The sequence below is a fragment of the Pristis pectinata genome, chromosome 6, assembly GCF_009764475.1.
Source record: "Pristis pectinata isolate sPriPec2 chromosome 6, sPriPec2.1.pri, whole genome shotgun sequence".
NCBI lineage: Eukaryota > Metazoa > Chordata > Chondrichthyes > Rhinopristiformes > Pristidae > Pristis > Pristis pectinata.
Genome location: NC_067410.1, coordinates 9876342 through 9904286, shown reverse-complemented (window position 1 = coordinate 9904286; position 27945 = coordinate 9876342). Strand labels below are relative to the sequence as shown.

General features: G+C 37.3%; 2 protein-coding genes across 2 annotated transcripts in view; one reads left to right on the top strand and one right to left on the bottom strand.

The window, feature by feature from the left end:
• Positions 1-1561: 1561 nt before the first annotated feature.
• emc3 (ER membrane protein complex subunit 3) lies at positions 1562-22644 on the bottom strand. The gene is made up of 8 exons (XM_052018155.1): positions 22382-22644; positions 16387-16444; positions 15796-15889; positions 14873-14977; positions 14267-14348; positions 12477-12556; positions 8955-9037; positions 1562-7545 (listed from the first exon to the last, which is right to left on the bottom strand). Exons 1-8 carry the CDS (start codon positions 22534-22536, stop codon positions 7417-7419), a joined length of 786 nt encoding a protein of 261 aa, XP_051874115.1. The 5' UTR covers positions 22537-22644; the 3' UTR covers positions 1562-7416.
• A 1167-nt stretch (positions 22645-23811) lies between these two features.
• fancd2 (FA complementation group D2) overlaps positions 23812-27945 on the top strand; it is an 85601-nt gene continuing 81467 nt past the window's right edge. Inside the window, exons 1-2 of the mRNA XM_052018576.1 lie at positions 23812-23944; positions 26325-26465. Coding sequence (XP_051874536.1) covers positions 23869-23944; positions 26325-26465 — 217 coding nt within the window. The 5' untranslated portion in view covers positions 23812-23868. The remainder of the gene's footprint in view (positions 23945-26324; positions 26466-27945) is intronic.

Genomic DNA, 27945 nt, shown 5'->3' with positions numbered 1-27945 from the left:
ATTAGGAAATCAGTAAAAAGGAAATATAAAAATTGAAAATTTACACTTCTCAACATCCCAAGACTGCTTTGGTGTTTTAGTTCAAATACCTTATAAGTAATTCCTTCTTAGAAATAGCCCCCTTTGGCCCGATTTACAATATGATGTTGTAATTCACATTACATTGCATCCCGTACACTTTATCTCATTTTATTTCTGACAATGAGAATGTGAATGAATAGAGTAAAATTTGAAGAGCATACAAGACAGAATTTAGAGATTTTTCATTTTAATATTGCAATAGCTTAATTATCTAAGGTTTAGTTCTTCTTCAAGGGCAATGATATGAATTACTTCTGTATTTCATATACTAATGTCATCAAATCTTTTAAGTTTCTTGTTTGCAGCACTAGTTTCTGCATGAAATCCCTTTGGAAATCTCAGCTAACAAGGTCATATTACTGACATATACCAGAGATGATAACAGCACAACACCAGGCAGGGCACCTCAAATCAATTCCTCACTGCAGTTAGAGTAAAAAAAATTAAATTGTGTATCTCAACTTACATAAACTTTTATAAATGTTATGTAATAGATCATTAATATTCAAACACTGCCTGCACAAGAACATTAATCTTGTGAACATTAATCATGGTGGGCCGAAGGGCCTGTTTTGTGCTGTATGGTTCTATAGTTGTTTTAATCATGGTTGAATTAATCTATTAAAACCCTCCCAGTTACGATTGATACTGATGATCCTTGATTTGTTACTTCAGTCACTGTAGAGATACAGAAGTGTGGAGTCACACAAGGTCATCAATGATTCCAGAGGTTGGCAGCAGCACCGTAACTGATATTTGCACGAGGGAATAGTAATGAACATTTTATACAGAGGGCATACTGCATAGTTTAATGTCTCTTAGTAAGTATTGCAGGTAAAAATAAAAGATCTCAAGCACCATTTGAGAAATGGAACTTGTGTCCCAGTTAACATTCCTCCCTTAGATGGATAATCATCTCACTATGTTTTTATCAATGGCAGAGTTCCCATGTTTGCCTATATAAACATCAAAACATTTCTCCTGGTAATAGTAACCCTCATTGAATATATAACTATTGGGTGGAAAAATCCTTAGAAAATTAGTGTAACTTTGAGCTTGATAGCCTACTAACAGATGATTTTCATATGCTGTTGAATTTCTGAAAAGTGTAAAGGGTATCTGAACCTGTTTTTTTCCCCATTTACATGCATTTGATAAATAATAATTCAGATTCCATGAAAAGTCATTTATGTCATATGACACACCCATTCAGCTTGTCTAATCTAGATGTCCCATTACCACACCCACAACAGAGGTACCTCCATAAATTTGATGAGACTTTTTCAGTAAATGAACGTGCTGCAGAATCAGGAGACAGCAATGCTTTTTACTTTTTAAAACAGATACTACTAGCTCTAGTTTGTCAATCAAATACTCTGGTAACACTAAATACATAAACTATACATACATCAGTCCCATGTGAAATCTACATCCTTCTTACCTTAAGACCATCAGAAATAATCAAGTCACCCTTAACAAGTATTTTTATTCAAAAGCTTTATTAAACACATAATGAAAATAACATTTCATACAAAACTGAGCAAGGTTGTCTGCAAAATAATATGCAGATAGTATCTGAGAACAGGGTTATTAAATATGGTATTTCTATTTTTAAATAGAGGAAATATAAAAAGACAGTTGTAAACCAGTCACTGAAAAAGTCAAAATTTCATGAGATCAGTCATGTTATTATAGAGTACACATTCAACCATTTAGATTCCATGGGTTTTCATATATTTTATCTTTGAGGCCCTATAACCGAAATGCACTCACTATTTTAACAATAACATTCGAAAAAGTGTGCTCGTAAAACTGTTTACTGAACTTGAAGAATAACTATAACAGCAGCAGAAGTGGTATTGCACCACTAGTAATTCCTAATGATAGCATAGAGCGAATTGGAGCATGCTTTAGTTACACATTTGCAGATAATGAGAAAGAAGAGGCTTTGCTCTCTTAAGGTGTTAACTTTCACTTGGGTACAGCAGCTGTTCTCTGATGCATTGCCCAGTTGGCCATTCATCATCAACCCTGGACAGTCAATCATCTATTCTTAGTCTTTCTAGTTGCTATGAAATGATCACTACCCAAAACAAATTTCAAAGGAACCACCATTTTCACTGTAAATCTCTGGGATAGCATTAGGGTGCATTTAACCATTGATAAATTCTGCCCTGATTGTAGAAGCTCAGTTTTGGTTCTCTGTATTTGTTCGAGTTATATTTCAGGACTAACTTGCATTTCAAGGATATGTTTATTGTTTAGTTATAACAGAATAATAAACAAATGCAGCAGATTAAGAAAGAATTTCTACATCCCCTCCAAGCAAAGAACATTATGGGAATGGGAAAGACACAAGACCCATCTAGCTCTAGAAATGTCATCTATACATGCACTCCCACACATGAAGGATAATGGAGCACCACAACAACTCAAAAAGCATGGAATAAAACTTTGCAGTGAAAATGCATTTTACAAGTTCAAACAGATTTTACAGTTGCATCATTGGTCAATTACCATTTATTTTTAACATTACAGCTCGGATGAACAATGTATCACTATTATTATTCGATCAAGGCATTAAAGATTGTGATGGTACATGTTCAAGGTGGGCTGCAGGTAGATCCAAGAGAAAGGAGTTTCTTAACTCTGATGCAAGGAAATGGCTTGCTAAACATACGAGTGAATATCTAAAAGTGCAAAAGTTGTTTAGTGAGAACAGAAGGTGTTGGCAAGGTAGTTTATGGGCAGCTCAATTAACGTGGCCTGTCCATTAAAGGTTGGAATTTTAGATAACTTTTGTAGATCTTGGTTTGTAATAACCATGTAGGAATTGCCAAGGTTAGCCTTTGCTTGAGTACGGTGAACAATTAGAGTCTGTTAGACTCAATTAGTGCTGCTGAGAGAAGCTTTAAGATGGACTCAAAAAAAGAGACAGCCACTGGTCCTGATGGATTTAAACCTAGCAAGGTCAAGAAGATTGAAATGGATATTTTAGTGCAGTTTTGTTCTTTTTGGATATGGTACAGAAGAATCCTGAACAACATTAAAGCAAGAATATGATCCTTACACCAAAATCTGACAATCTGGTCAAAATGCAAATGAGAAATATTTGGAGGCCTTTTTCCAAACAGCTCCATTTTACTTAGGATTTTCACTAAAATACTCACCTGAGTAGATTAATTTAAAGTGACCTTAAAATCTAAAAGGCTTTCTAGCAGCTCACCTGAGCTGTAATCAAAATAATTTATTGCAGGGAGCCAAAAAGAATCCCAAGACTCTGGCAAAGTTGAGGTTAATGGAAATACAAATTGAATTTGCTTGACTCAGTTGGTTAACGAGGCTGCGATTTTAGAAGGCTGAGGTGATATTAATGGTATACACACGTGATACCCTTTTTAAATAGGATTTCACGATTATTAATTATGCGTGGCACTAAGATTAAAAGGGGTAGTGCAAGAAAGGTTATGGCAGAAGAGTTGAGGGAGACACAAGAATCCCAATTTAGGGGTGAGGAAAAGATTTGAGGCACAAGGGTGAGTATATGAGGACCCAGAGTCTATTTAAGAAAAAAATAACAGGGTGTTGGCTGGACAGCTTTGTTGACTTAGCCAAGGCTTGCGATACTGTGGGACATGAATAATAAAAGCTCCATCATATGATGATTAATAAACAATTTATTTACCTTCTATCCATCTCTATTTTAATTCAATTACAACAAGTGAGGGCATGGAAGTGAAGACTGAACCCATTCTTATCAGAAAGGTGAAGTGCTTTATGTACATTCTTTCATGTTTTATGTACATTAGATAAGAAGTGCTACTCATACAATGGCTAAGTTATTCCTCATTGGCCTTTGCTGATGACATTGCTCCCATGAGCATTTCTCAGAAGGATATGTTCAAAAATTTGAAGATCATTGAAATATTGTACATAAATGGGTTTGAAAATTAATGTAAAGAACATGGCCAGTTTTTACATGACCTTTAAAGAACTTAATATTTAATGAAATCAAAAATATTACAAATAACACCAAATTGGATTTTATTGCCTCTCAGTCCTTTGAGAAACATTTACATGCCATGGTGGACCCCTGGATTGGCTGCATTAGAGATTGTTGGTATGAAGAACAATTTATGATTCTGCAATTTTAGAGTACCACTGTTGATGCTGTTGGGTAAGTATTGAATCTTCTTATCAGATGAGATTGAGGAGTCTGTTTTTTGTAAAGTATTTTTTGATACCTCATATACATTCAAAATATAAACAAATCACAAATACTAAAAAAAATCTGCAATTTCTGTACTGGTTTCAGCTGAACTTTGTTTAGAAGCTCTTTGTTAATTACCCATATACACCAGAGCTACATACAACCATCTATTTTTTCCTGCCTTTTTAATGCAATAATTATGTCCCCAGAATTCTTGGGATGCTTTTTGTTTTAGTTGCAAACCACACACTTTTGCTGTCCAGGTTTGAAAGTCAGAGTAAATTCTTAATTTGTAAAAAGGTTCTACAACAGAGAGATAATTGTCAGAAATGCCTTTCCTGTTATTTACAAAGCATACAAATCATTATTGTTACCAGGTCAGGTCACAGCCTTTAATGTGATTTTTTAAAAATCTAATTAACATGTAATTCAACATTAAAACTATTAAAGAAACAGTTGTAAAATACCAGCAATAAAGACCAATTTTGCTTTTAAAAAAAAGTCTTTTTTGCTCCCGGGGTGAAATATCAATACCATGAGCCCAAAATCTTCAAAGACACATGATACCCTTTCTATGCTCCTCATTACCTCTTGTTACATTTTACGGACTTGCTATTTTCATCTAAAAGAATCCTATGGCAAAGGAGAACCAAGCAGAAGTAATATTGATACAACAGTTACACAAGGTACAAGTTATTAACTTTACACACTGGTGATAAAATTATATGGCCTCCCAAAAAAATGCTCAATTGTTCCAAAATCTGTTCTAATCTGATTTTTGAAAGGAGACTGCTTCTGGAATGTTAATAAAAAATAAAAACAGAAATAATGTTGGAAATATTCAGCAGAACAAGCAATATCTGTGGAAAAAGCAGTTAACACTTCAGATCGATGACCTTTCATCTGAATGAAAGTCGTTGGAATGTTAATGCACTGCTGTAACAAAGTGCACACAAAACCTTCTGCCTATTGACATTCATATTTCATGATGGCATAGAACAGGCCAGTCTATCGCGTCCACACCAAACCATACAGTTTGCTCCAGTGGCTCAGACTACAAATGCAGTCAGGTACAGTACAGAGTCAAAGCTCAATGTGTCAGGTTGAGTTGTTAATATTTATCAGATGCAGATGGGATGTGTAGAGGCATGATTTGCAACAGCATTCCAAAAGACTGGAAGGAGATAGGAATGAGCAGCAAATGAATGAGCCCCAACTCTGACATTGCTAAGCAGTTGTCAGATCTGTGCTTACAAAGAGTGAAGGGCCAGGTGCACTTGAAAAACCATATCGAACTGTAAGCCAGCTCCATCAGGAAAGGAACCATGGGCATTAAAGAAAAAATCAGTAAAAGACAACATTTGTTATTAATCATACCAGAATGTGTACACACATCCATCCATTTATTGGATGGTTTTATCTGAGGCGTGCCAAAAATTATGTCAGGGAACAGAGTGTGTACAAATTAACATTACTAAACTTTAAAAGAATGTTGAATTCGTATGCAAAAATTAGCCTTGGAAACAAGTGGAACACCATTTTGCTTCAATTTGGTCCAGAAAAACTGAAGATCTGAGATAATTCAAAACTTTGGGCTGAGAAAAAGGTGGGTGGCTTGATGGCTTAATCCCAAGTGCATACTGCGCATTTGGAAAAAAATCTTCAAATTGAGTAATAAATAAGTCAAATAATTTGACATTTTTTTGTTTCTATGATTTTTGCAATTTAATTTTTCAAATTGTTGACATACAAATCCTTGGCCAATGCCAAGTCTTCACTTGTAAACTTTGAAGGTGCATTGTTGGCCACAGTGTGCACCAAACTTTTATCCACATTTGTCTATCTGTCAGTGCCAAATGTTCACACAGATCTGGATTGTTAGGTGGTGGTTAAAACAAAGACAGTATATTTTACTGGAAAAGGACTTAATTGTCTGTCCTGGGTAGGATCAGCTAAACCACACATACAGAAAGTTCTTGAGATTTTCCTGGATGCTTTAGCTATCCTGAGCTTAAAGGATGTGGGGGATGGGGGTAATCAGTGTTCTTTTTATTTGTCCTTGAACAAATGGGCATTTTCACGTGTCAGAAGAATACACATTGAAACTGGTCAACTTGAAATACAGTGCATTTCAAAACAGTGAAGCAGAGTCCAGTAAGGTTACATTTCAAAACCAAAAGTGGAACAAAATATCAAAGCAGCTCAATATTCCTCCTTCACACTACCAGAGTAAGCAGTGAACTGTATGCCACCAATCCAACTATAAAAAAGAAAAAAGTTACAGGAATAGAAAAACCAAAGTGTGATGCATGATTACAGTGAAGGTAATGCAAATGCAAGTGTAGCTTTGACCTCTGTTTGACATTGCTAGTTGGCATTTCTTGTGGTATTTCAGTTTCTGCAGTTTACACAGAGAAGGAACTCAGTATTGACAACATTTCAAGTTGAAGTTTTAAATATATTTTTTACACCACATTAATTTTGGTTCTTTTGCAGGACACAAAATAGCTTACAGTGTAACCACTAAAGTGTATGTAATGCAACACCTGTAACTTGTCATTTTGCCAGTCACAATTTTAACACTGTCAAAGGGAAACAATATCATTGTGGGCTATTTTTCCCCAGTTCCTTGGTGGTAATATGAAAAAAAAATTGATAGATGCCAACACTTAGTCACAAGATGAACATTAAATGTAGTGAACTTCTAAATTCTGACCTTTTCAAGAACTGCAAAATAACACACCTCAATTACCCAAAGAAACACCCTTACCCACATGAGATTAGTATTTTTTCCCCCACCCAACAATTCTTTTAACAGAAAGGGGATCCAATACATTTGGTCATAGACAACTTGGACTTCTAAGTAACTTGCACTTTTATGAATGAACAGTGGGAGACAATTCCTGGGATGTTGCAAGAAATAATACAATCTATTCTTGTCTAGTATCTTTACACTAATGGCTTTTAAATTCACAGTAAAATATCAAGTTAGTGGCTTGTGTAACTTGAAGTTTTAACAGACATCTCTAATGCTTTCAGGTGAATTTTTAAGACGAGAAATATTAGTCTTACTACAAACACAAGTTATGGTAGGAGTTTTATCTGGGGTCCCTGGTTAAGGTGCCTCAAAACATTGATGTCTCCATTTCCTTGCTGAACATTCCTTCAAAATTAAGATCCTTGGCCATAAGCTCTTCTTCCACTTCCTCCAAGGCCCATTGATGATCCATGATTTCCAATGCTTCCCATTCGGCCTTCAGAATGAAAATACAAAACCAAAAGAAATTGAGTATGTTTCTGCCTTTCAGTTTTGCACTGCTAAATAGCTTGTTCCAACTTGTATTCCTGTTATACTCCATTCAATTTTTAATCCTACTCTTATGCATACTACTGTCTCTAGTATACCACAAGGCCATTTTTCATACAAATACCTATGAATCAGTGCTGGCAAGTTGCTTGAATATAGAGGATATTATAATTGAGCACAATTCTGTTCTCACTTATCCTTGCACAGATCTTCAGCAGAGATTATAGGACTAATCAGTAAAAGGAACCTCAGTCTCAGGAGTTCTATGGCTGACAGATTTTCTCAATGGGTGCACAGCCAAGAACAAGCAACTTTGCATTGATCAGACCATGGCTGGGGAACATTAGCCATGAGGAAACTGGGCTGGGGTGTTTTCTGGAAGTGCAGGCTGAAAAGTTCAGAATGGCCTCCTCCTTTTGCAAAGTGATCAATAACATGGACTAGAGATTTCATGTAGAAGGAATAGACAAGAGTCCAAGTTATTTTCACCCAGAGGTGGAGAAAGTTTGAGACCCAATGAGATTGTGGAGGTTAGTTATCACATTTAAAAATATTTGAGTTCAAAACTGGATGCATTGTGCAAGTGTTCGATAGCTATACCTCGGTCTGAATAGAGCAGAATGTTTTCCTTTCCTACTACAAATTCCTGAGAAAATCCCAAGGGTAGTTCCTGACACTTTCTGAACTAGACAGAACTGTGTGGTGGATTTGAACACGAGGTTAATAATTTTGTTTCCAATCATCAGTTGCACTTCCAACACTGAGGATTTTTACAGTCAGTTGCCAAAAGAATGTTCTAATTACTAAAAGGGCTGTGCCATTAATCATTAAGGCAATGATTAAGTATTCCCTCCCAGGAATGTTTTTACTTCAGGGAAGTTTTAATTTTTATTCTGTTTTCTCTCAGTGGTTCAGGGCAAATTAGGTGTCTCTGTAATGCAACATTTTGGACCAATGCAAAGCGAATAGACTCCATACAAGCTTTCATAACAATCACCTCAGATCATTCTCACAAAGTTCTGAGTTATTGGTACAGATCTGACAACAAATCCCCTACTCCCTTCTAAGAAAGATTGAATTGAATCCAAACAGAGATACAAACTCCTAAATATGAAGCTTCGCATTTTATAAAAAGGTAATTTTTTTCATCCACTCCAATGAAAAAAGATACTACCAACTTCGCAACTCTCACAATATTATCCAAATTAGCAGCTACTAGGACTGAGGATCATTATTTCCACCTTATTGATAAATCCAATATTGTGCAAGACACAGGATGTAAAGAATACAAATAAGGTAATACTGAAGGGTGAGAACTGAACATTTCCTGTACTAAAAGGTATAGAAATAACAAACCTTGAAAGCTTTATTTGTATCTGGAGGCATCGCCATTGCAGCACCTGTCATCTGTTCCTGCATAATACGCGACTGATCTGCAGCTACAATAAGAGGCAAAGAGTACAGAGCTTAATGGATTAGATGTCAAAGTAAGGAAAAGAAACAGATCAAATAATTTAAAGTGTAAGGGCAGAATTTTATCCACACATGAGCAACTTCCTTCCAGAAAGGGCATATTCTTGAATATAGCAAATAGTTCCATACAAGCGTGGTTTACTTTTTATGTGAAGCAAATCCCAGAATAAAGATGCTTTCAAATTTTAAAATCAACTTATTTTCACAACAAAAATCACAGCCAGTGTAAAAAGTAGTTAGTCCTATAAAAGTAAAACTGCAATCCTCATAATTATCAGATCACATCCTCAAATTATATCCCATGCATAAACCGAAAACATAGCCCATCTTATAAATCATGAACATCATAAAGTTGTAAAGATTTAAAATAACCTCCCAAGCTTGCAAAGCACAAAACTGATGTTCATAGGCTGTTTAATTAATTTGTTTTTGCTGCAATCAGATTGTAGGCACCAACCATCATTTCCTATCTGATGGGTAGAAGCATAAATTACTGTTGCAAGATACCATTGCTGGTTGATTCAGCAATAAGTTTCCACGTAATTTCTCACAGCCAATTATCAATGCTCTTTTTCAGGATTGGAAATTAGTTATCAACACATTTTTAAAATAAGTTTGCAGCACAATAGCACATCACCATTTCAGATTATCCTAGTTGGTATTTGGTTATAAAAGCGAACTTTTTTCTCTTTCCATCCTCAAATTTTATCTATCCCCCAGGCCACTGACTCGCTCTGTTTCAAGGGTGTCAGTGACAATCTAATACTCAGTAGGAGATATTTGGTGGCCTTTTTTATCATTTGGGTTGGGAGGAGGGGTAAACACTAGTGTCAATTCTGGTTCTGTTCTTACTACTAACTTTCCAGCTAACCTGTGATCAAGATCAGAAGCTCTGACATTTCCTTAGAGTTATTGATGTGGATCAATACAAGTTCAGCCACCCAGAATAAGTGGGATAACATAAGAGGCAAGATGCTACAGCAATTACCCACCATCGTCCATCCAGAAATGGATGATGATTAAAATAGATCGGGGAAGGAAGACAGCAGTAAAGGGGGGGGGGGGGGGGGGGGGAAGCGAAATGTTTTTGTTGCTGACAGTTGGTGAAAAGGAAGCACCATAGCCATCACTTCTTCAGGCTTCACTCTGAGCAGACAATACAATATAGTGTATTAAAGCCCTACCTCTACATTTCCTCTGAACTGCATTAGATTACTAGAGTGCCTAGACTGAATATGAACAGAGTGTTCTCCATCGATTATGTTCACATATACCAAATGACATACATTATTAATCTGACTCCTGCATTGTTACTTTCTCCCTTCTTCCTCAGAACAGAAGCCATAATACCAGCTGATTACAAATGTAATCTACTCAAAGGGTTTAAAGTGATATTCAATGCGCCCAAATAGATTCTGAACTCATAAGCATTAAAAAAAAAATTCAATCTAGATTAGAAGTCAATAGGTTACAATAAAGTACAAGAAAGGAAGCATATTTTATTTTGTTCTTGCTTGATGGCATTAATTAACAGTAAGTACTAAATATCTTGTATGGTTTTAGTCATTGAAGTTTATAAAATGCTAAAATGTTTTATATGTCAACAAGATGGAATACCACATCTTTAGATTCCTAGGTAATCTTTGAATCTTAATCTGAAATTGTCATATTCTCTCGAAATGTTAAACAATGAACACCACAAACCATGAGATGATCCTTTGGAAGAAGGGCAAGTAGGATGAATGACCTTGATTGTCCACAAACATCCTGCTGCTGCTGCTGTATGTAATCTGAAGCTCCCAATTAAATTACAGGCTAATATTTGTTATACTCTTTAGAAGGGAGACAAAAGACATGCAGATAGGAAAGAGACCTCCTTGGCTTTAGAGGCTTGAGGAGCTCACTTTCTGGTTGAGATTCAAAATGGAATCTCCTATTCCAAAAAGCAAATCTAGCCCTCCATACAATCAGACTGATAAATCACCCCACTGACATAATTAAACACATGTTGCATTTATGCAAAGGCAAGGGTGTGGAGGAAGAGCCAAAAGTTAAGAAGTTCAGTGTGCATAATCTTGTGTTCCTGGTTACCTTACAGGGACATACCTAGTGCTAGGTATTTTAAATTTACGTAGTCATTTATTCTGGTCACGGAGTAATAAAAATAATTCACACCATTTGGGTGTGTAGCTTCCAACTTAGCTTTTTTTTTTAAGATGTTATTGTGGTCATTAAAAATCCTTTTGCTAGGAGTTCCCAGGATGTTCTGGTCAATAGTGAGCTATACAACCAAATTAAATTTTTTTGTGAACACAAAACCTTTGCGCCTTTAATGTATAAAGACATATCCAAGCATTTAACAGAATGAGTTAAGTATTTTGGAGCATTTCTAAAGATGTGACCATGTGCAGTAGAAAAAACAAATGCAAAATACATTTTGACATCAGCTTACAGAGACTAAATAGTCTATTGCCAAAACATCAAAGAAACAAGTTTTCCCAAAAGACTGAGAACATGGAAAATAATTCACCATTCACCTAATTTTAAGAACTGGGATTGAGCACGTTAGCATGCATTTGCTCAAACACTTCCATTTAGATTGTATCATATCATGTTCCTTAACGTACAATGAACCACTATGAAGTGGAGATTTATGCCAGAGTACCCAATTAGATGCAGGAAGATTTCAGGTGTAGCAGTTGGATGAATGGCTTTTCCTCAACTGATGCCATTGGATTATTCATACTCAGCCAAATAATAGTGCCTGGATTGTGAAGCTCTTTAAGACTGCTATGCAACTTAAGAGATTCTGATAGGAGTAACTGACCTGCTATTGGAGCCTTCAGAAACACATATTGTTGCAGCCCACAGCTTGCTTAAACTCATTCTTTTTAACTATCTATTCCCAGTGTTAAATCTGGAGGAGAACCTCCCAGGAACCACTTTACTGTAGTTCATTGTATGGTTTGAGCAATGTGAGGGACATCCTCTTGAGAACAATACAAATTGTGCCAGGAAAAAATAACTTTTATATTAATTCTCCTAATAAGGCAATTAGAAATGGAAACAAAAGCAAAATATCACAGGTGGTAGAAAAACTGAAATAAAAACAGACTAACTAGAAAAATACTACAAATGGGGCACTTTTACTTTCATGCTCTTTCACTTTCTTCCTATTCTTGTGTATGTTGCCCATTAAGGATTTTCCAATGATAAAATGGTACAGATGAGTTCTTTCTGTATCAGTGTCTTGAAGTATCAAATTTCTGATTGCAAATCAGCAAAGCTAACTATTCTTTTGCTGTGGCAAAATGGCTCATTTTTGTTCCTTTCCTTTTAAACCAACCTCGATATATGATGTTCAGCATCAAAACATAATGTCTAAGTGTTTAAGTCACTGATTACCATTATCTTGTCCTAGGAGTAGGGAATACATGCTTCTGAGTCCAAACACATTCAGAAAGTACCAAGATGCAGAGCTCACCCTGAGTACAAACAAAAAGGCAAATTAACAACAATTTTTCCATTTGTTTCAAAAGTAAATGTAATGACATTCCTTCACTATCAATTCTGTCTACATAATAATAAACCAGACATGCCCTCTGGTCAAGATGCCCTCTGGTCTGGAGAAATGCACGATGGAGGTGCTTTGATACTGGAACACAAGCACCTCCATCGTGCATTTCTCCTTGCATCTCACAGTTATGCTCCATTAAGCAAGGGGAAAAATATTGACTAAACTGCCCAAAAATCAAATGACACAAATTCATGCTGGCCCCATTTTTTGTTCCTTCTAATTTCCTTCTGTTCAATTTCCCTACAGACTCCTCATCCAAGGACAGATCAAGCTAGGTATGACTTCATCAACAGTAATTACTGGCTGTTCCTTCCCTGAAAACAATTGTGGGTCAGATATGAATCTTGAATCAGAGTTAAGTCTACTTGTTTAAGAACTACAAATCTCTCAAACAGATGCACTAAGAGATGCTTTGTGTGCCTGATAATCAAAGTGTAGGTTATCTATATTTTGCCTATATCAAGAAAAAAAGTTAACCTCTATATAATGTCTTTCACGACTCAGATCATCCTACTGTGCTTTACAAGTGGGGTTACTTTCGTAATGTAGGAAATGTAACTGCTAATTTGTGCACTGGAAGCTTACACAATAGCAATATGGCAAAGGATGAATAAGCTATTTAGCAATGCTCAGCGAAGGATAAATGTCGCTTAAGTTATGGGTTTAACACCCCTATTTTCAAAATCGTGTCATGGATCTTTTACATCTGCTTCTTTGAATGTCTCATTCATAAGACAATTGCAATCATAAAACTCACATAAATGATCGAGTACTTAGCCAAAGGAAATGAAAACTCCAGCTAAAAGGCAGGAAGAATAAAAATGCAGGACTGAAGAGATAGGTTTAGGAATCTTTATATAAACTCATGAGGATTTTAATGGAGTTTTAAATGACCCAATTGATCTCGTTTCCATTTAAAAATCAATAGCCCTACTGAACTTTCAGTCTCATTGGAGTCTCGCGAGTTATCTTACCTTGGCATAGGCTTTGTTTATTCCTGTCCTACTATAATGGATGATTAATGTAGCATTGAACAGGTCAAATGGCTGTAAGAATTACGTTCACCATGGATAAGTCCCATCCATTGAATAAGGGAGCATTTATTGCATTTTTTTTTATTCTCAATTTCAACACAGTGACCATTCCTTCAGGCACTATGCTCAAACTTTTGCAGGTCATCTCACAAATTTTAGAAGCCTTCCAAAAATCATTATTCAGTCCCCTGGGAAAGATTCTTCCTTTTCCCTTCCTTCTTAAAAATACCACCTGATTCTGTAAAACCCTTGATTCAAGGAAACACTTTTACAAGAATAATAAATTTGAAAATGGGAATGAGGTTCAAAGTCTATAGGTTATCTTAAAATTAAATAATTCAGCCATATATTATTGGATATGATAATTAGGTTAAACCAAAATGGTCCATTTCTTAGTTTTTGTGAAAGCTTTAGAGTTCATTTTTAAAGTATGACTGAAGGATGGTGGAAACAAGTCAAGATCATTTAACACATGTAGCTCATATTTTGGTTTTGTGAAAAGATATATTGGTGCATCATATCTGTAATGTGCACTAGAGGTGATTATTGATGAGTTTTATATTCTTTTGTATGTTTCAACATACCAGGAAGCATCCAGTGAGAGCAGCTCAATTCCCTGCTGTAACATGGGCTTAAAACGTAATGTCAGAGGAAATGGAACCTTTGCTAAAGAGAAAGAAATAGTGTTAGTATTTGTAAAAGCATTACAACTTTAATTTCCTAAGTATACATATAATATTTGGAACACCTTGTAGCACCAACTGGAATTGTAATACAGAGAAGTGATAGCGAATGCAAGTAAATGCAGATAGCAGTGATGGGACCAGTAGAGTTTGGAGCACAATAATAGGCAGATAGGTTTTTTTTAAATGGCAATGATGATGTGCAAGCAAAGAATGTTAAATAAATGAAATTCAGAGCTGACATAATTGGAGACCAAAGTAAAGATGAACTGAGTAGGTGGTGGTTAAAATAATTTGGTTTTGAATAGGAAGTGAAGTTTGAGCTCAACTCTGCATTGAAGAGAGTGCTGCAGGTTTGCATGTTCTGGAACAAATAACAGAATCATAACAAGAGAATGAAATTTATAGCCTGTTTTCTCAATTTCAGTTGGAAGAAACTAGTGTTTGTCAAATATCAAGGATCAGAACAATTATTTAGCTTCTATTGTTTTACAGAGCACTACTTACTTGTGACAAAACCAGAGAAGGTCCAATTGATCCAGCCACCAATAAGAATCATGGGAAGTACATTGGTAACATTGCCTTTCATCATGTCCATCACCATAGTGGGGTCTGAAAACGAAGTTATGAAAATTATTAGGTTTAATCTCAGCACTTTTATCATCAGTAATACATGAACTATTGCACAAGGAAAAATCCTATACATTTGTTAGATGTGCTGACTTTAAAACTTAAAAAATATTATAAGTTTGCTGCTTATCAGGTGCATCTTTATGAAATAAGATAAAACAAAGAAAGTGGAAGCTAGATGTGAAATTCCTTGGGTGAGAAAATAATTGGTAATTTCTTAACTGGCTAAACAAATCTACTACATTAATTCATACACAAATTTTTTGCTGGTCTTCACTCAACATTTGTAACTTTATCAGGTGCAGTTTAAAAGATCCAAATCTGAAATGTTTGAATGTACTAATTGATTTGCTGGACACATTTTACCCATCTTTCTTTTAAAATGAAAACCCACCTTAAAAAAAATGATTTAGTTAAAACCTCTCTCCAGAGTACTAATACTTTGTCGAAGTAACTATACATGGGTCATCAAATCGCCAAAAAATCAATAGTTATTTTCAAAGCAAATTGAAAAGTGACAACCTGACACATTATAATTTTTTTTTAAAAAAATGAAGTGCTTTTGGATTGTTCAGCCAGCTAATGCACCATTGTTAGTAAAAAAGGAAAGTTCTTGCATTTATATAATGCCTTAGATTATTCCAAAGTACTTAATCTTTGAACGTGTTTGAAGCAGTTTTTACAACCATTATACATTAGACTCCACATAATATCTTTTTTTTTCAATTTTTGGTGATGCCAACCACGAATGTCAAGTTACGTATCTACTGCACAACTTAAACAGAAAAATAATCAATTACCAGTCATGGGAGAGGGCGGAACAACTTTTCTTTTGGTCTTCTTGAAAAATCCATCATCAGGGTTGTTAAAATAATACTTCCGTGTTAGGAAAGACTAGAGTGTTAAAATAGGAACATTATCAAAATGAACAGAATTTAAATGTTTTTCAATCCCATCACAAGAGGAAAAAACACACACATCGTTGGTTAGATATGATGAAGCATAATCTAAATGGAAACCTGGGCACATTATTAGGTAGACTGGTTTCTGACTGGATCTGGCACTACAGATGATTGTATATAGAATGGAAAATTCCTACTGTCTATGCCCCAATTTCCTCTGAGTTATTGGCATTTTGTGGATGTGGGGGATATGGCAGATAGAAGGATATCTATCATACATGCTATTCACACCATTTTTGAATGACTTTGAATGGCCAACTGGAGCACAGCATGAGCACAGTATGACCAGTGCACTCAGAGTAAGAGAAGGGAAAATGTAATCCACACTACATTGACTTATACCCATATAATTTGACCATTAACATTTTGGTGTTGGACAAGTAAGTCATTTTGAAGGGGGAGGGTGGGCTGAGGGAAGGGAAGAATTACCTGTTTTGGAATATATCTGCCATTTTCTCTCAGAATTCTACTTCTGATCAGAATTTGACTGCAAAAGAAAATATATCAATTATACTTTTAACAATAAATGCAATGTAAATGCAAGTTACAGCAGATGGGTTAATATTTAAGTGGTTTGATAACCTCCATGCAAACAGTCAATTGTTACATTTCACACTATTGGAATTCTTCAGTTAATTATCAACTTGAAATGCAAAGAAAAATCAACATTCCCAAAAATCACTGGATGCATTAGACGTATGCAAAGGTGAACAGTGCACACTAGAAAACAATGGTATGTAAAAGAAAATTGATTTGTTCTTTCTGGAGAGACAAAAACTCCTGGTCCATTGAGAAACAAACTTGCCATATGCATGTGGCAACATCAGCTATACTGCCCATTAACTTTTATAAAACTAATTCTGAGATTTTTCAGTTAGCATTTGCTTCCATCTAGTGGCTACTTTGTACATTGATTTCTTTTACATCCATCAAACATTATAATCGCTCACATTTATAGGATAAATCATTTACCTCTAACCATTAGCTTTATTTTTCTTCTTTTCTATTGTTTTAAATCTCTCAAGCTGCATTATTTTAATTATTCTCAATGTGAGCCTGAATTCTCAATGGGAGCATTTATCATCTTCCAAAGTCTTGAAAGTGCTCAAGATAACAGAAAAGTTGTTTCTGTCCATCACTTAATTACTGGAGTCATTTTTTTTTAAAAAATGGAACACAACAGTACTTTCCTCATCAGAACTTATTTCAAACTTTGACCAAGCAATGAGTGTATTTAAAAAAAAGGAAATAAACCACATTCAAAATACCAAACAGTATGCTGGAAAAGGAAGCAGCACAGATGAATTGCTGCTTCACCTAGGAACACAGTTCGGGTCCCCGCATGATGGAAAGATAAGAGGTAAAAGTTCCAAGGGAAAGTGCTGTTAGAAGATGGAAGAGGGGTTCAGTGAGTCCCTTCTGAATGCTGAAAGGGGAGAGGAGGAAGTATTGCCTGGTATTGGAATTATGTTGGACGTGGCAGAAATTATGGATGATTCTTTGAATGTGAAGGTTAGTGGGGCAGGGGTAGGACAAAGGAAACCCTATCCTTCATCTGATTAGGAGAGGGGATGAGAACAGAAGTGCGGGAAACAGGAGATGTGGTTGTGAGTTGTGTTAACTATGGTAGAGGGAGAGCATACACCTGTCTACATCAATGGTGCGGAGGTCGAGAGGGTTGACAGTTTCAAGTTCCTGGGAGTGAACATCAACAACCTGTACTGGACAAACCACGTGGATGCCATGGCCAAGAAAGCTCACCAGTGCCCCCACTTCCTCAGGAGGCTAAAGAAATTTGGTTTGTCCCCTTTGACTCTCACCAACTTTTACCGATGCACCATAGAAAGCATCCTATCAGGATGCATCATGGCTTGGTATGGCAACTGCTCTGCCCAAGACCGCAAGAAGCTGCAGAGAGTTGTGGACACAGCGCAGTGCATTACGGACACCAGTCTCCCCTCCTTGGACTCTTTACCTCTCGTTGTCTTGGTGTAGCAGCCAGCATAATCAAAGACCCTACCCACCCAGGACATTCTCTCTTCTCTACTCTTCCATCAGGTAGAAGGTACAGGAGCCTGAGGGCATATACCACCAGACTTAAGGACAGCTTCTACCCCACAGTGAAGATGATTGAACTGTTCCCTTATACAATGAGATGGACTATGACCTATGACCTCACGATCTACCTTGTTGTGACCTTGCACCTTATTGCACTGCACTTTCTCTGTAGCTGTGACACTTCACTCTGTACTGTTAGTTTTTTTTAAACCTGTACTACATCAATGCACTCTGTACTAACTTGATGTAACTGCGCTGTGTAATGAATTGACCTGTAAGATCAGTTTGTAAGACAAGTTTTTCCACTGTACCTTGGTACAAGTGACAATAATAAACCAATACCAAAAAGGAAGACATCTTAAAAGTCTCTGGTGGGCAAATCAGATATGATGGAGAGAGAAAAACTGGGAAAATGGAATGATTTCCTTGCAGGATACAGTGGAGAAATAGTCGAGATGGGAATTGTTGGCTTATAATGGATATTGGTATCTAACCTATCCCCTGAGATGCAATGGAGAATTCAGAAAAGAGTCAGTTATGGACCATGTGAATGTGAGAACAGGATGGAAAGGCAACTACAATTTTTCAGTTCTGTACATGTGCAGAAAGCAGTGTCAATACACTCATCAATGTGGTGGAAAAAATGAGGAATGGTACTTCAGTATGACTGTTCCACATATCCAACAAAAGGACAGGCGTAACCTGGGCTCACACAAGTTTCAGTAGGTGAGTTCCCCGACTTCCAGTAAGTGAGTGGAATTGAATGAGTAGTTCAATTTAACAACAAATTCAGGAGGGCGAAGAATACAGTGATGGAAGTGAACTGGCTGGCCCTTTGTGCAAGGAAGTAGTAAAAGGTCTTCAGCCCATCTGGTATGGGATGGAGGTAAAGAGGGAATGGATGTCCGGTGTGAAGATGAGTCACTCCTGACTTGTAAACCGTCAAAAGTAGCAGAGGGCATCAGGATTGTCACAGATGTAAATGGGAAGGGACTTGTCAAAAAGAGACAATAGAGTCAAGGAAGGAAAAAGGTTCTGTGGGGCAAGAGCAGCTTGAAATAATGAGTCTACCAGTACATAAAGATTTGCCTATACAAGAAAAAAAGTGAAGAGGACTCAGATAGTCCTAATGTGGGATGGAGGAATTGGACAGCTGCTTCTACCTCCTCCCAAAGACTTCCACCAGATATTTTGATTGTCCCTCCTCCAATCCTGCATCCTACAAGGACTCTAGTCTTTTCTCCCAGATTGTCCGTCTGTCATTTCTGCTCTGATGATGACTTTGCATACTGGTCCTCCATTCAATCTGCAAGGATGACCATGCACTTCCAGGCTCTTGTCACTATAATTGTCCAACTCCCACATCTGTCTTTGGCTTTCTACTTTGCTCCAGTGATGCCAATGCAAGTTCAAGAAACAGCATCTCACCTTTCACCGGGGTATATTAGACTCCTTCGGACTTGATATTAAATATAACAATTTAGGCAACTCTTTTTCCCATGGCTTTATATTTATATATCACATTGTTTCTTTTCTGCTTCCAACTGCCAGTTTTTAAAGTAATTCACCTCGATAATTTTGGTCTGCACACCATCATGGACATTCCTGTTCTCTCCACTCTTGCTGCAACTTAAAACATGCTTGTCTTTTCATTTTTCCAGTTCTGATGATGGGTCCTTGACCCAAAATATCAATTTTGTTTCTCTTTGCTGATGCTGTCTTGCTGAATGCTTCCAAGATTTTCCGTTTTGATCCAGTACTAGACAGTATTAGAACAGGAAAAGACACTTTGGGCCCACCACAACCAAGCTGACCATGAAGTACCCTTTCATACTAATCCCACTGCCTTCTACGCCTTGGTGAGTCAAGTGCCCCTACTGATACTACTTAAATGTTGTGGAAGTCTCTGCCTCCACCCTCAGGGGAGGGGGTAGGTGGGGAGTGGAAGGAAAATTCTTCCTCAGATCTGCTGCAAACCTCCTACCCCTTACCTTAAACCCCAAGCTCTTTAAATTTAGACAGCTCTGCTATGGGGATCCACCCTATGGTACTCATAATTTTGCATACCTTAAATTAAGATATTTCTTGCCCCTGCCCACCCCCTGCTGGTCAAAGGAAAGCAAACACAGGCCTATTCAATCACTTTCCACAACTGTAACATTCCATTTTATGTTGGACAAGTAATATAAAAATTTAAAGACAGCAAGTCTTTAAATTACAATAGAGTAATACATAAAACTTAGAGCAATCACATGAGGTGGTAGCCCTTGTTGCCATTAGTACATGTTTTTATGTTGTTGAGGGGCAACTTGAAGATGAGAACAAACGAAGCAGTCAATAACAGATAGAGGTCAGAGATTAATGGGAGCAGGAAGAAACCATGGCAGGTTATTCTCTGGCTTTGAACTCAGACAAGCATGAAACCAGACAAGATCCATCCGGTTGGGTGTCAGTGGTGAAGCACTGGAGAATAACAACTATGTGAAAGGCTGTGACTGCTCAAGTAGTACAAAGATAATGTTGTTACAGCCATGAGTGATTTTTATAGCTACTTACATAGAGCGACAAGTAGAAAAATGATTCTGGGGAAGAAAGGGGTGTTGAAGGCAGATCTCAAGGAGAGGAAACCTATAACTTAGCAGCTAACATGGGGATCAGGAAACAAGTTAAACAGTCAGTAGTTTAATGGGAGAGGGGAAGAGCCAAAGAGGAAGCGGCACGCCTCAGGGACAACCTAAACTTAATGGATAGTATGGATTTATTGAGCGACCATAAGACTAACCCAAAATGTAATTCTTATCATTCTTATTCTTTTTGAGATACCTTAAAACACTTCGAACAATGTTCAATAGTCAAGTATATATGTAAACAGTTTAAGAATGGAACAGCTTCCCTCTATCCTATGTAAATCTGCTGTGATCTTGTACACTTCTATCAAATCTCCTCTCAACCCCTCCCCACCCCCAAGGAGAACCATTCCAGCTTCTCAGGTCTAACCTTATAGCAGAAATACTCCATTTCTCCATTCTTTACAAAAATATTCACATTTTTCTTAAAGTAATGATCAGAATTAGACAACACTCAGTTGTGGTCTAAACAGATGTGTTATGAAAGATTTAAAAATAACTTCCCTGCTTTTCTACTATGTGCATCTTTTATGAATCCCATAAGTCTTATTAACCAGTCTTTCAGCACGTCTTGACAGTTTCAAGGACAAATGCAAGTGTACAGTCAGGTTCCTGCGTCCTTGCATACCCTTTGGAACTCCGCCATTTTAGTCAACATTGTTTCTTTCTGTCAAAGTGTATCACTTCAGCAGCTTTCTATATTCACTTTTTTTTTCCTGCCACTTCATCCAGCCTATTACTATTCTTTGATTGTTTCCCATATTGCCAAGGCTTTTCATCATCCAGCTAATTTACTAAACAACACATCATCCAAGATGACCCTTATTCACCTTGTTAAGCCAGGTTACAAAAACTCACAAATGGCCATGGTTAGCTTCAACCTGATTTTTATCATTCACAGGTCAAACTCAAAAAGAAAACTATCTAGAATGACAGGTCTGAGGAAGTCTGTGGATTCAGAGGCTAAATCTGCTGACAACTCAAGACATCATTCATCAATGTCACAGGTTATAGACGTTGAAACCAAACCTTCTCCATTTAAAAACAAGATAAACTCCAACATACAGCTACAATAATACTAGAGTCAAAAAACCATATATTCTTTTCATAATTTAAAGTATGCTAATAAAAGTGATACATATTAAAAACGTGGCTAATTCTTGACAATGAGGCAGTTCCATTCACATACTCATAATACAATGAAATTTAAAAAGCTACCCACATTTCACTATCACGGTAGATCACAAACAAATTCTACAAGATTGCTTCAGAATACAATAAATAGAAAAAAATAATCTGAAAGCAAATCGTCTTCCAAAGCAAACCTAACTTGCTTTCAAAGACCGTAGATGCTGCGGGAATAACCTCTACCTTTCTGCTGAGCATTGTGTGTGCACAGAATTCTTTCTTTCTGCGTAGTTCCTATAAACTGTTCCCATTATTCCCGGAAACTAAACCAACGTGAAACAACCCCCGACGACGAGTACCTCCATGAGCAGATTTTCCTTCACTTCAACCCTTCACATATCCGGCATCGTTGGGATGTGCACAGGGCAGACATGTTAACTCATAGTTAACGAGAATTAATTAGTAATGCAAACGCTGGAACGGTTTTGAAAGATAATAAAAGCATTAATTATACACCAAAGGCACAGACGTTTGACAACCCCTCCACAGCCTTTGGAAAAGATGGTCTCCATGGAGATGGAGGCTATTACTGGATGAGCAGCTCTCTGTACCTGTCGGAAACTTGCTCCTCTGTCAGCTTCTTGTCGCTCTGCAGCAGGATGGAAATGTAATGCCTGATGAGACCCACAAAGAAAGTGATGAAGACGATGGGCAAAACCACCCAGAGCCTGATGTTGGAGTCCAGCAACAACTCCGGTTCCGCCATCTTCTGCAGGAAACCACGTCACCGACTCGCTTAACCGTATTGATTCACGATACGTAAAAAACGTGACGTCGACACGTCCTGCCACGCAGCTGAAGGCCGCACCTACTCATCCCTTTCCCCTGCAATAGGACGTTTATTGTGTTATACTTGCATGTATTAGACTTATTGATGTCACAGGAAAAGTGTTATTGGCAGTTTAACAGTCCTGGAAAAACAATATCAGAATTATTACTGAAAGTCTGCCAGATAACACTCTAAAACTTTAATAAAGTTCAATAGATCAATTTAGGATGAAGATAGCTGCAAATCCGAAATTTGGAGCTATCTTCATCCTAAATTGTGCTGTATACATAACCATATTTAAAACAAAAATTGAGAACGTTGGAACTGTTCAACAGAGGACTGCAGATGCCAGAATCTAGATGAAAAACATTATGATGCTGGAGAAACTCAGCAGGCCAGGCAGCATCTATGGAGAAAAGCAGGTGGTCAATGTTTCGGGTTAGGACCCTTCTTCAGAACTATTCAACAATGCAGCCCACTAAGCTGAATTGTTGGAAATAGAATTGGAATTGGTTTATTATTGTCACTTGTACCAAGATACAGTTAAAAACTTGCACACTGGTCATAGAGATCAATTCATTACACTGTGCACTGAGGTAGTACAAGGTAAAACAATACAGAATGCTGAATAAAGTGTCACAGCTACCGAGAAAGTGCAGTGCAGGTAGACAATAAAGTGCACGGTCATAATGAGACAGATTGTGAGGTCAAGAGTCCATTTTATCATACTAGTGAATTATTCAGAATAAGGGGTCTGTCCATTTTAGACAAAGGTGAAGAGGAGACACAAGAGACTGCTGATGCTGGAAATCTGGAGCAACACACAAAAGCACTGGAAGAACTCAGCAAGTCAGGCAGCATCTATATGGAAGGAAATGGACAGTCGACATTTCCCATGGAGACCCTTAATCTGGAATCATAGATGAGGAGCACTTTCTTTTGTCAGGGAGCTGTTACTCTTTGGAATCCCTGAATCTCATCTTCTGAGAGATCTGAAGAGTAGTTCACGCATTTTCTGTTTGTATTTCACATTGCCAACTGCTGCAGTTTTTTTTTGCTTTGTATTCTACAGTAACACAGAAAATGGGGGCCTCCAGGAGGTAAGACTACAAGTTCCAGCATGCACAGCAGCGGCAGCATTGGCGCAGGCGCGGTGGGTGGGGACGCATGCGCGGTGAGCCGGCCGCAGTGGCGGGCTGGACAAGTTTGAGCGGCTGTCAGCCGCGGCTTGGAGAGCGGGGAGCAGGGAGCAGGCCTGAGTCCGGCGTCATGGTGGCCAAGAGAAGGCTGTCCAAGTCAGCCGACGACGATGATGATGATGTGGTTGATGCTAAAGACCAATCAAGTAAATAAACCTATAAATGTATTACTTATAAGCGTTTGTTGTTTTGTTTACTGTAACTGCCGTTTGGAGGACTTCCCAATGTCTGTCTCCAGCAACCTACCTCCATCTCAGGTGGTTACTTGGCTCTGAGGGAAAATGGTCCTCCTTTCCAAAGATAAATGCAGATGAGTGGGACCAACATCTCTCTGGATCAAGTTGCTGCTTCTCATCCCCGCTGTTTCTAGTCCTGAATCAATTAATGAATCTCTGGATAACTTAAGTCAATGTTCGTAGAGTTAAATTATCCTATTCCTATCATGAATCAAATAATGAATCTATGGATAATTTAACTCAATATTCCTAGAGTTAAATTATCCTATTCCTATTGCAGTTTATGAATGGGTGTAGTTGCTTATTTTGAATTGCATGTTGATTTCTGATTTTAAGAGCAGTAGGTGTATGAATTAAATTCATATCACTGAATAATTTTGTAATTAACTTACAGGATAAAACAGATAATTGTTTTAATTCTCTGTTCTTCATGAATGGTATTCACAACTTTCTGCAATGCAAGTGTAATATTAGTGTTACAGCTATAAGTGCTTCAGGAATTTGGCACTGAGTGCACACAAGTTGTGATCTTGTATCTCTGACTTTTCAGTTCAACTTCCTCCTTTTATTTTGCCACTCCTTAAGTCAATGGTATAGATTGATGGATGTTAAAACATCCCATCAGATTATTGCAAAGAAATAGGTGTGTGGTGAGTTATCCCTGGATAAAATAATCTATAAAGTAGATTATCTGGCCTTTGTCATGTTGTTATTTATGGAAGCTTTTTGGGCTCAAATTTCAGCTATGTTTCTTTAGACATTCTAAAGTTATAAGTCATGTAAATGCTAGACCTGTCAAAAATGAAAAATAACAGAATGGTAAAATATTGGGTGATTTTCTTAAAGTTATGTTTTAAGACTCAACAGTGACTATGAAATAGTGGAGGAATCTGTTTTATGAAATGCCCTTGTTAGAGTAAGTTTAATCTCTGTCATTAACAGATGGTATACAGGAGGTATAGCATACTCTAATATAATGTAACTGCCTTTAAAGATTGAGCATAGATAGACTTCTGATCACATGTCAATCAAAAAAATTGTGACTTCAGTACGGTGACTCCTAAGCTTCATATGTTCGTGGAAGTACTGTTGGTGCACTTGACTGCTTGATGGTAATGCTGGATAACAAAGTGGAGAATATTTCATCCTTTATAAAGTTTTTTAAAATGATTATGTTAATTAAAACGATAATGTTAAGCGTTCCATTAAGGGGAATTATTTTGTTGCAGATGTAATTGGTTTATTATGTACCGAGATACATGCGTGCCATCCATCCAGATAATTTCAAAACATAAGTACATTGAGGTAGTACAAAGGGAAAAGCAATAACAGAATGCAGAATATAGTGTTACAGTTACAGAGAAAGTGCAGTGCAGGTAGACAATAAGGTGCAAGGGCCAGGATGAGGTAGATTATGAGATCAAGAATTTATCTTTATTGTACAAGAGGTCCATTCAAGAGTCTTATAGCAGTGGGATAGAAACTGTCCTTGAGCATGTTCTCAAGCTTTTGTACATACTGTGCAATGGAAGGAGGGAGAAGAGAGAATGACTAGGGTGGGAGAGGTTTTTGATTATGTTAGCTGCTTTCCTGAGGCAGCAGGAAGAGTAGATAGTCATTGGAAGGGAGGCTGGTTTACGTGATGGACTGAGCTGTGTTCCCTGCAATCTCTTGCCATCTTGGGCAGAGCAGTTGCCATACCAAGCCATGATGCAAACGGATATGATGCTTTCTCTGGTGCATCTATAAAAATTGGTGAGGGTCAAAAGGGACATGCTGAATTTCCTTAGCCTTCTGAGGAAGTAGAGGCACTGGTGTGCTTTCTTGGCCATGGTCTCTATGTGGTTGGACCAGATAAGCAATTGGTGATGACCAACTCTTTTGTTTTTCTGACTGAGGGAAAAGTTATTGTTTCAACATCATGCCACTAGGCTCTTTATCTCCTTCCCGTATTCTGTCTCGTAGTTAATTGAGATCCGGCCCACTACGGTGGTGTCATTTGCAAACTTGAGGTGCATTTAGAGCAGAATCAAGCCATGCAGTCTTGAGTGTAAGGGGCTGATATTGTAGCCTTGTGGGGCATATGATGTCCAAAATGTCTGTTAAACATAGAAAACCGATATGTTTGGGCTGTGTTATAACTAAGATTCAAAGCTCTGATTCCAATTTTTCTTCTGTTAAGTAGCATGCTGGTTATGAAATGATAATGGACACTATTGTACAGTGTAATTTTTATGAGGTTGTTTATTTTTCCAATCTTTGCTTAATGATCTGATGATTTTTTTCTTAGGGGCAAAGAAGAGCAAAACTGGAGGTCGAAAACAAATAATGTCTGCAGAGGAGGGAGAGGTGGATGACGATACAGTATTTGTACAGTTGCTGAAAATGGCAGGAGTTATTCTGAAATATGGAAACCAACCAAATAAACTAAGTATGTCCTTTCTAAAACAAAACCCTTTTGTTTACACCTTATAGTATTTTTTGTTTTAAATTCTATTACTATTTTCATTTCCACAATAAATATTTTCAAAATTCTTTTGTAGTCGGTGAATTTCCTGTTTTTATCGGTAATGAAAAACAAACTGCTGGAGGAACTCAGTTGGTCAGCCAGCATCTGTAGTGGGAAATGGGGAGTTGACATTTCGGGTTGGGACATCAGCTGTCCATTTCCCTCTACGGATGCTGCCTGACCTGCTGAGTTCCTCCAGCAATTTGTTTTTTTTTGCTCCAGATTCCAGCATCTGCAGTCTCCTGTGATTATCATCCTGAAGGATTAATTGTCATGTCCTCTTGGTAAATTAATTGGTTGATAACAGTTAATATTTGAAATTAATGTTTAATTTTGGTTCATGAATGTTTCAAAATTTCTTTGGAAGGTGCACTGTCAGGCAACTGGCCCAGTGCTTTGGATGTGAGAATTCTGCATTTATTCTTCCAGTTTGATGAAAAAGCCTCTGTGTTGATCTGGTGGAAATTGTCATCTTTATCTTTTACTGAGCCTCACCTGGAGCTTGCTGAATTTGTCTGTGAATTTAATCAGTTATTTGGGCCATTATGGCCAATGCCATTTCTGGGGTTACTAAATATTTTCTTTTCTATGCTACTAGCTAGGGTCCTTTAATGGTTATGCTAAGTCACCCAGTTCTTTAACTTTTTACACTTGCCTTTTAATTTGACCACCACCTGACCAGTACAAGTTTCCATTGAGTTAAAGGCCTTAGAAAGGCTGCAGAGGTGGTTTACCAAGATGTCACCAAAGTTTGACTTTAGTTGAGTGGAGGATTTGTAAAGTTAGCACTGTCCTTCATGGAATAGAAAATTAAAGGGTGACCTAATACAGGTTTTGAGACAATTCGAGGTTTTAAAATATTAAATGGAGAATTCTACCCTCTGTTGCAGGGGTCAGAATCACTGGCAAAGATCTTAAAGAATTTTTTTTTCTCTGAGCTTTTGGCATTTGGTGTGCTGTACCCGAAAAACTTTAAAAGCAACAAACAAGATGCTGGAGGAATTCAACAGGTCAGGCAGCGTCTGCGGAGGGAAATGGATAGATGAGGTTTCAGGTCAAGATCCTTCATCTGGATCCACTGAGTTCCTCCAGCATTTTGTTTGTGCTCTAGATTCCAGCATATGCAGTAACTTTAAAAGGGTGTTTACAGATTCTTGAAGAAGATGAAATTATAGGGATACAGGAAAGGTGGAGGTAAGCGCAGTTGCTTTTTCAAAGATCCAGCACGCCAGGCTGAGTGGCTTCCTTCAGTGCTGTATGTTTTTATTGAATGATTGCTGACATAATTTTATATGAAATAACTCTGCAGTTGTGTCCATCTAGTTCTTCACTCATCCTGTTAATAAAACATCTCTTGTTTTTCTCCACAACTCCCTCTTGTCATTTATATTTGTACAGCCCT

Excerpts from the sequence above, each read along its gene's own strand:
- emc3 (XM_052018155.1), bottom strand. The coding sequence starts at position 22,536 with ATGGCGGAACCGGAGTTGTTGCTGGACTCCAACATCAGGCTCTGGGTG. Across the intron at positions 12,557-14,266 it reads CTCTCACTGGATGCTTCCTG|GGTGAGCTCTGCATCTTGGT; the intron begins GTATGTTGAAAC and ends GTTTGTACTCAG. Across the intron at positions 9,038-12,476 it reads ACTCCTAGGACAAGATAATG|CTGCAGATCAGTCGCGTATT; the intron begins GTAATCAGTGAC and ends CTCTTATTGTAG.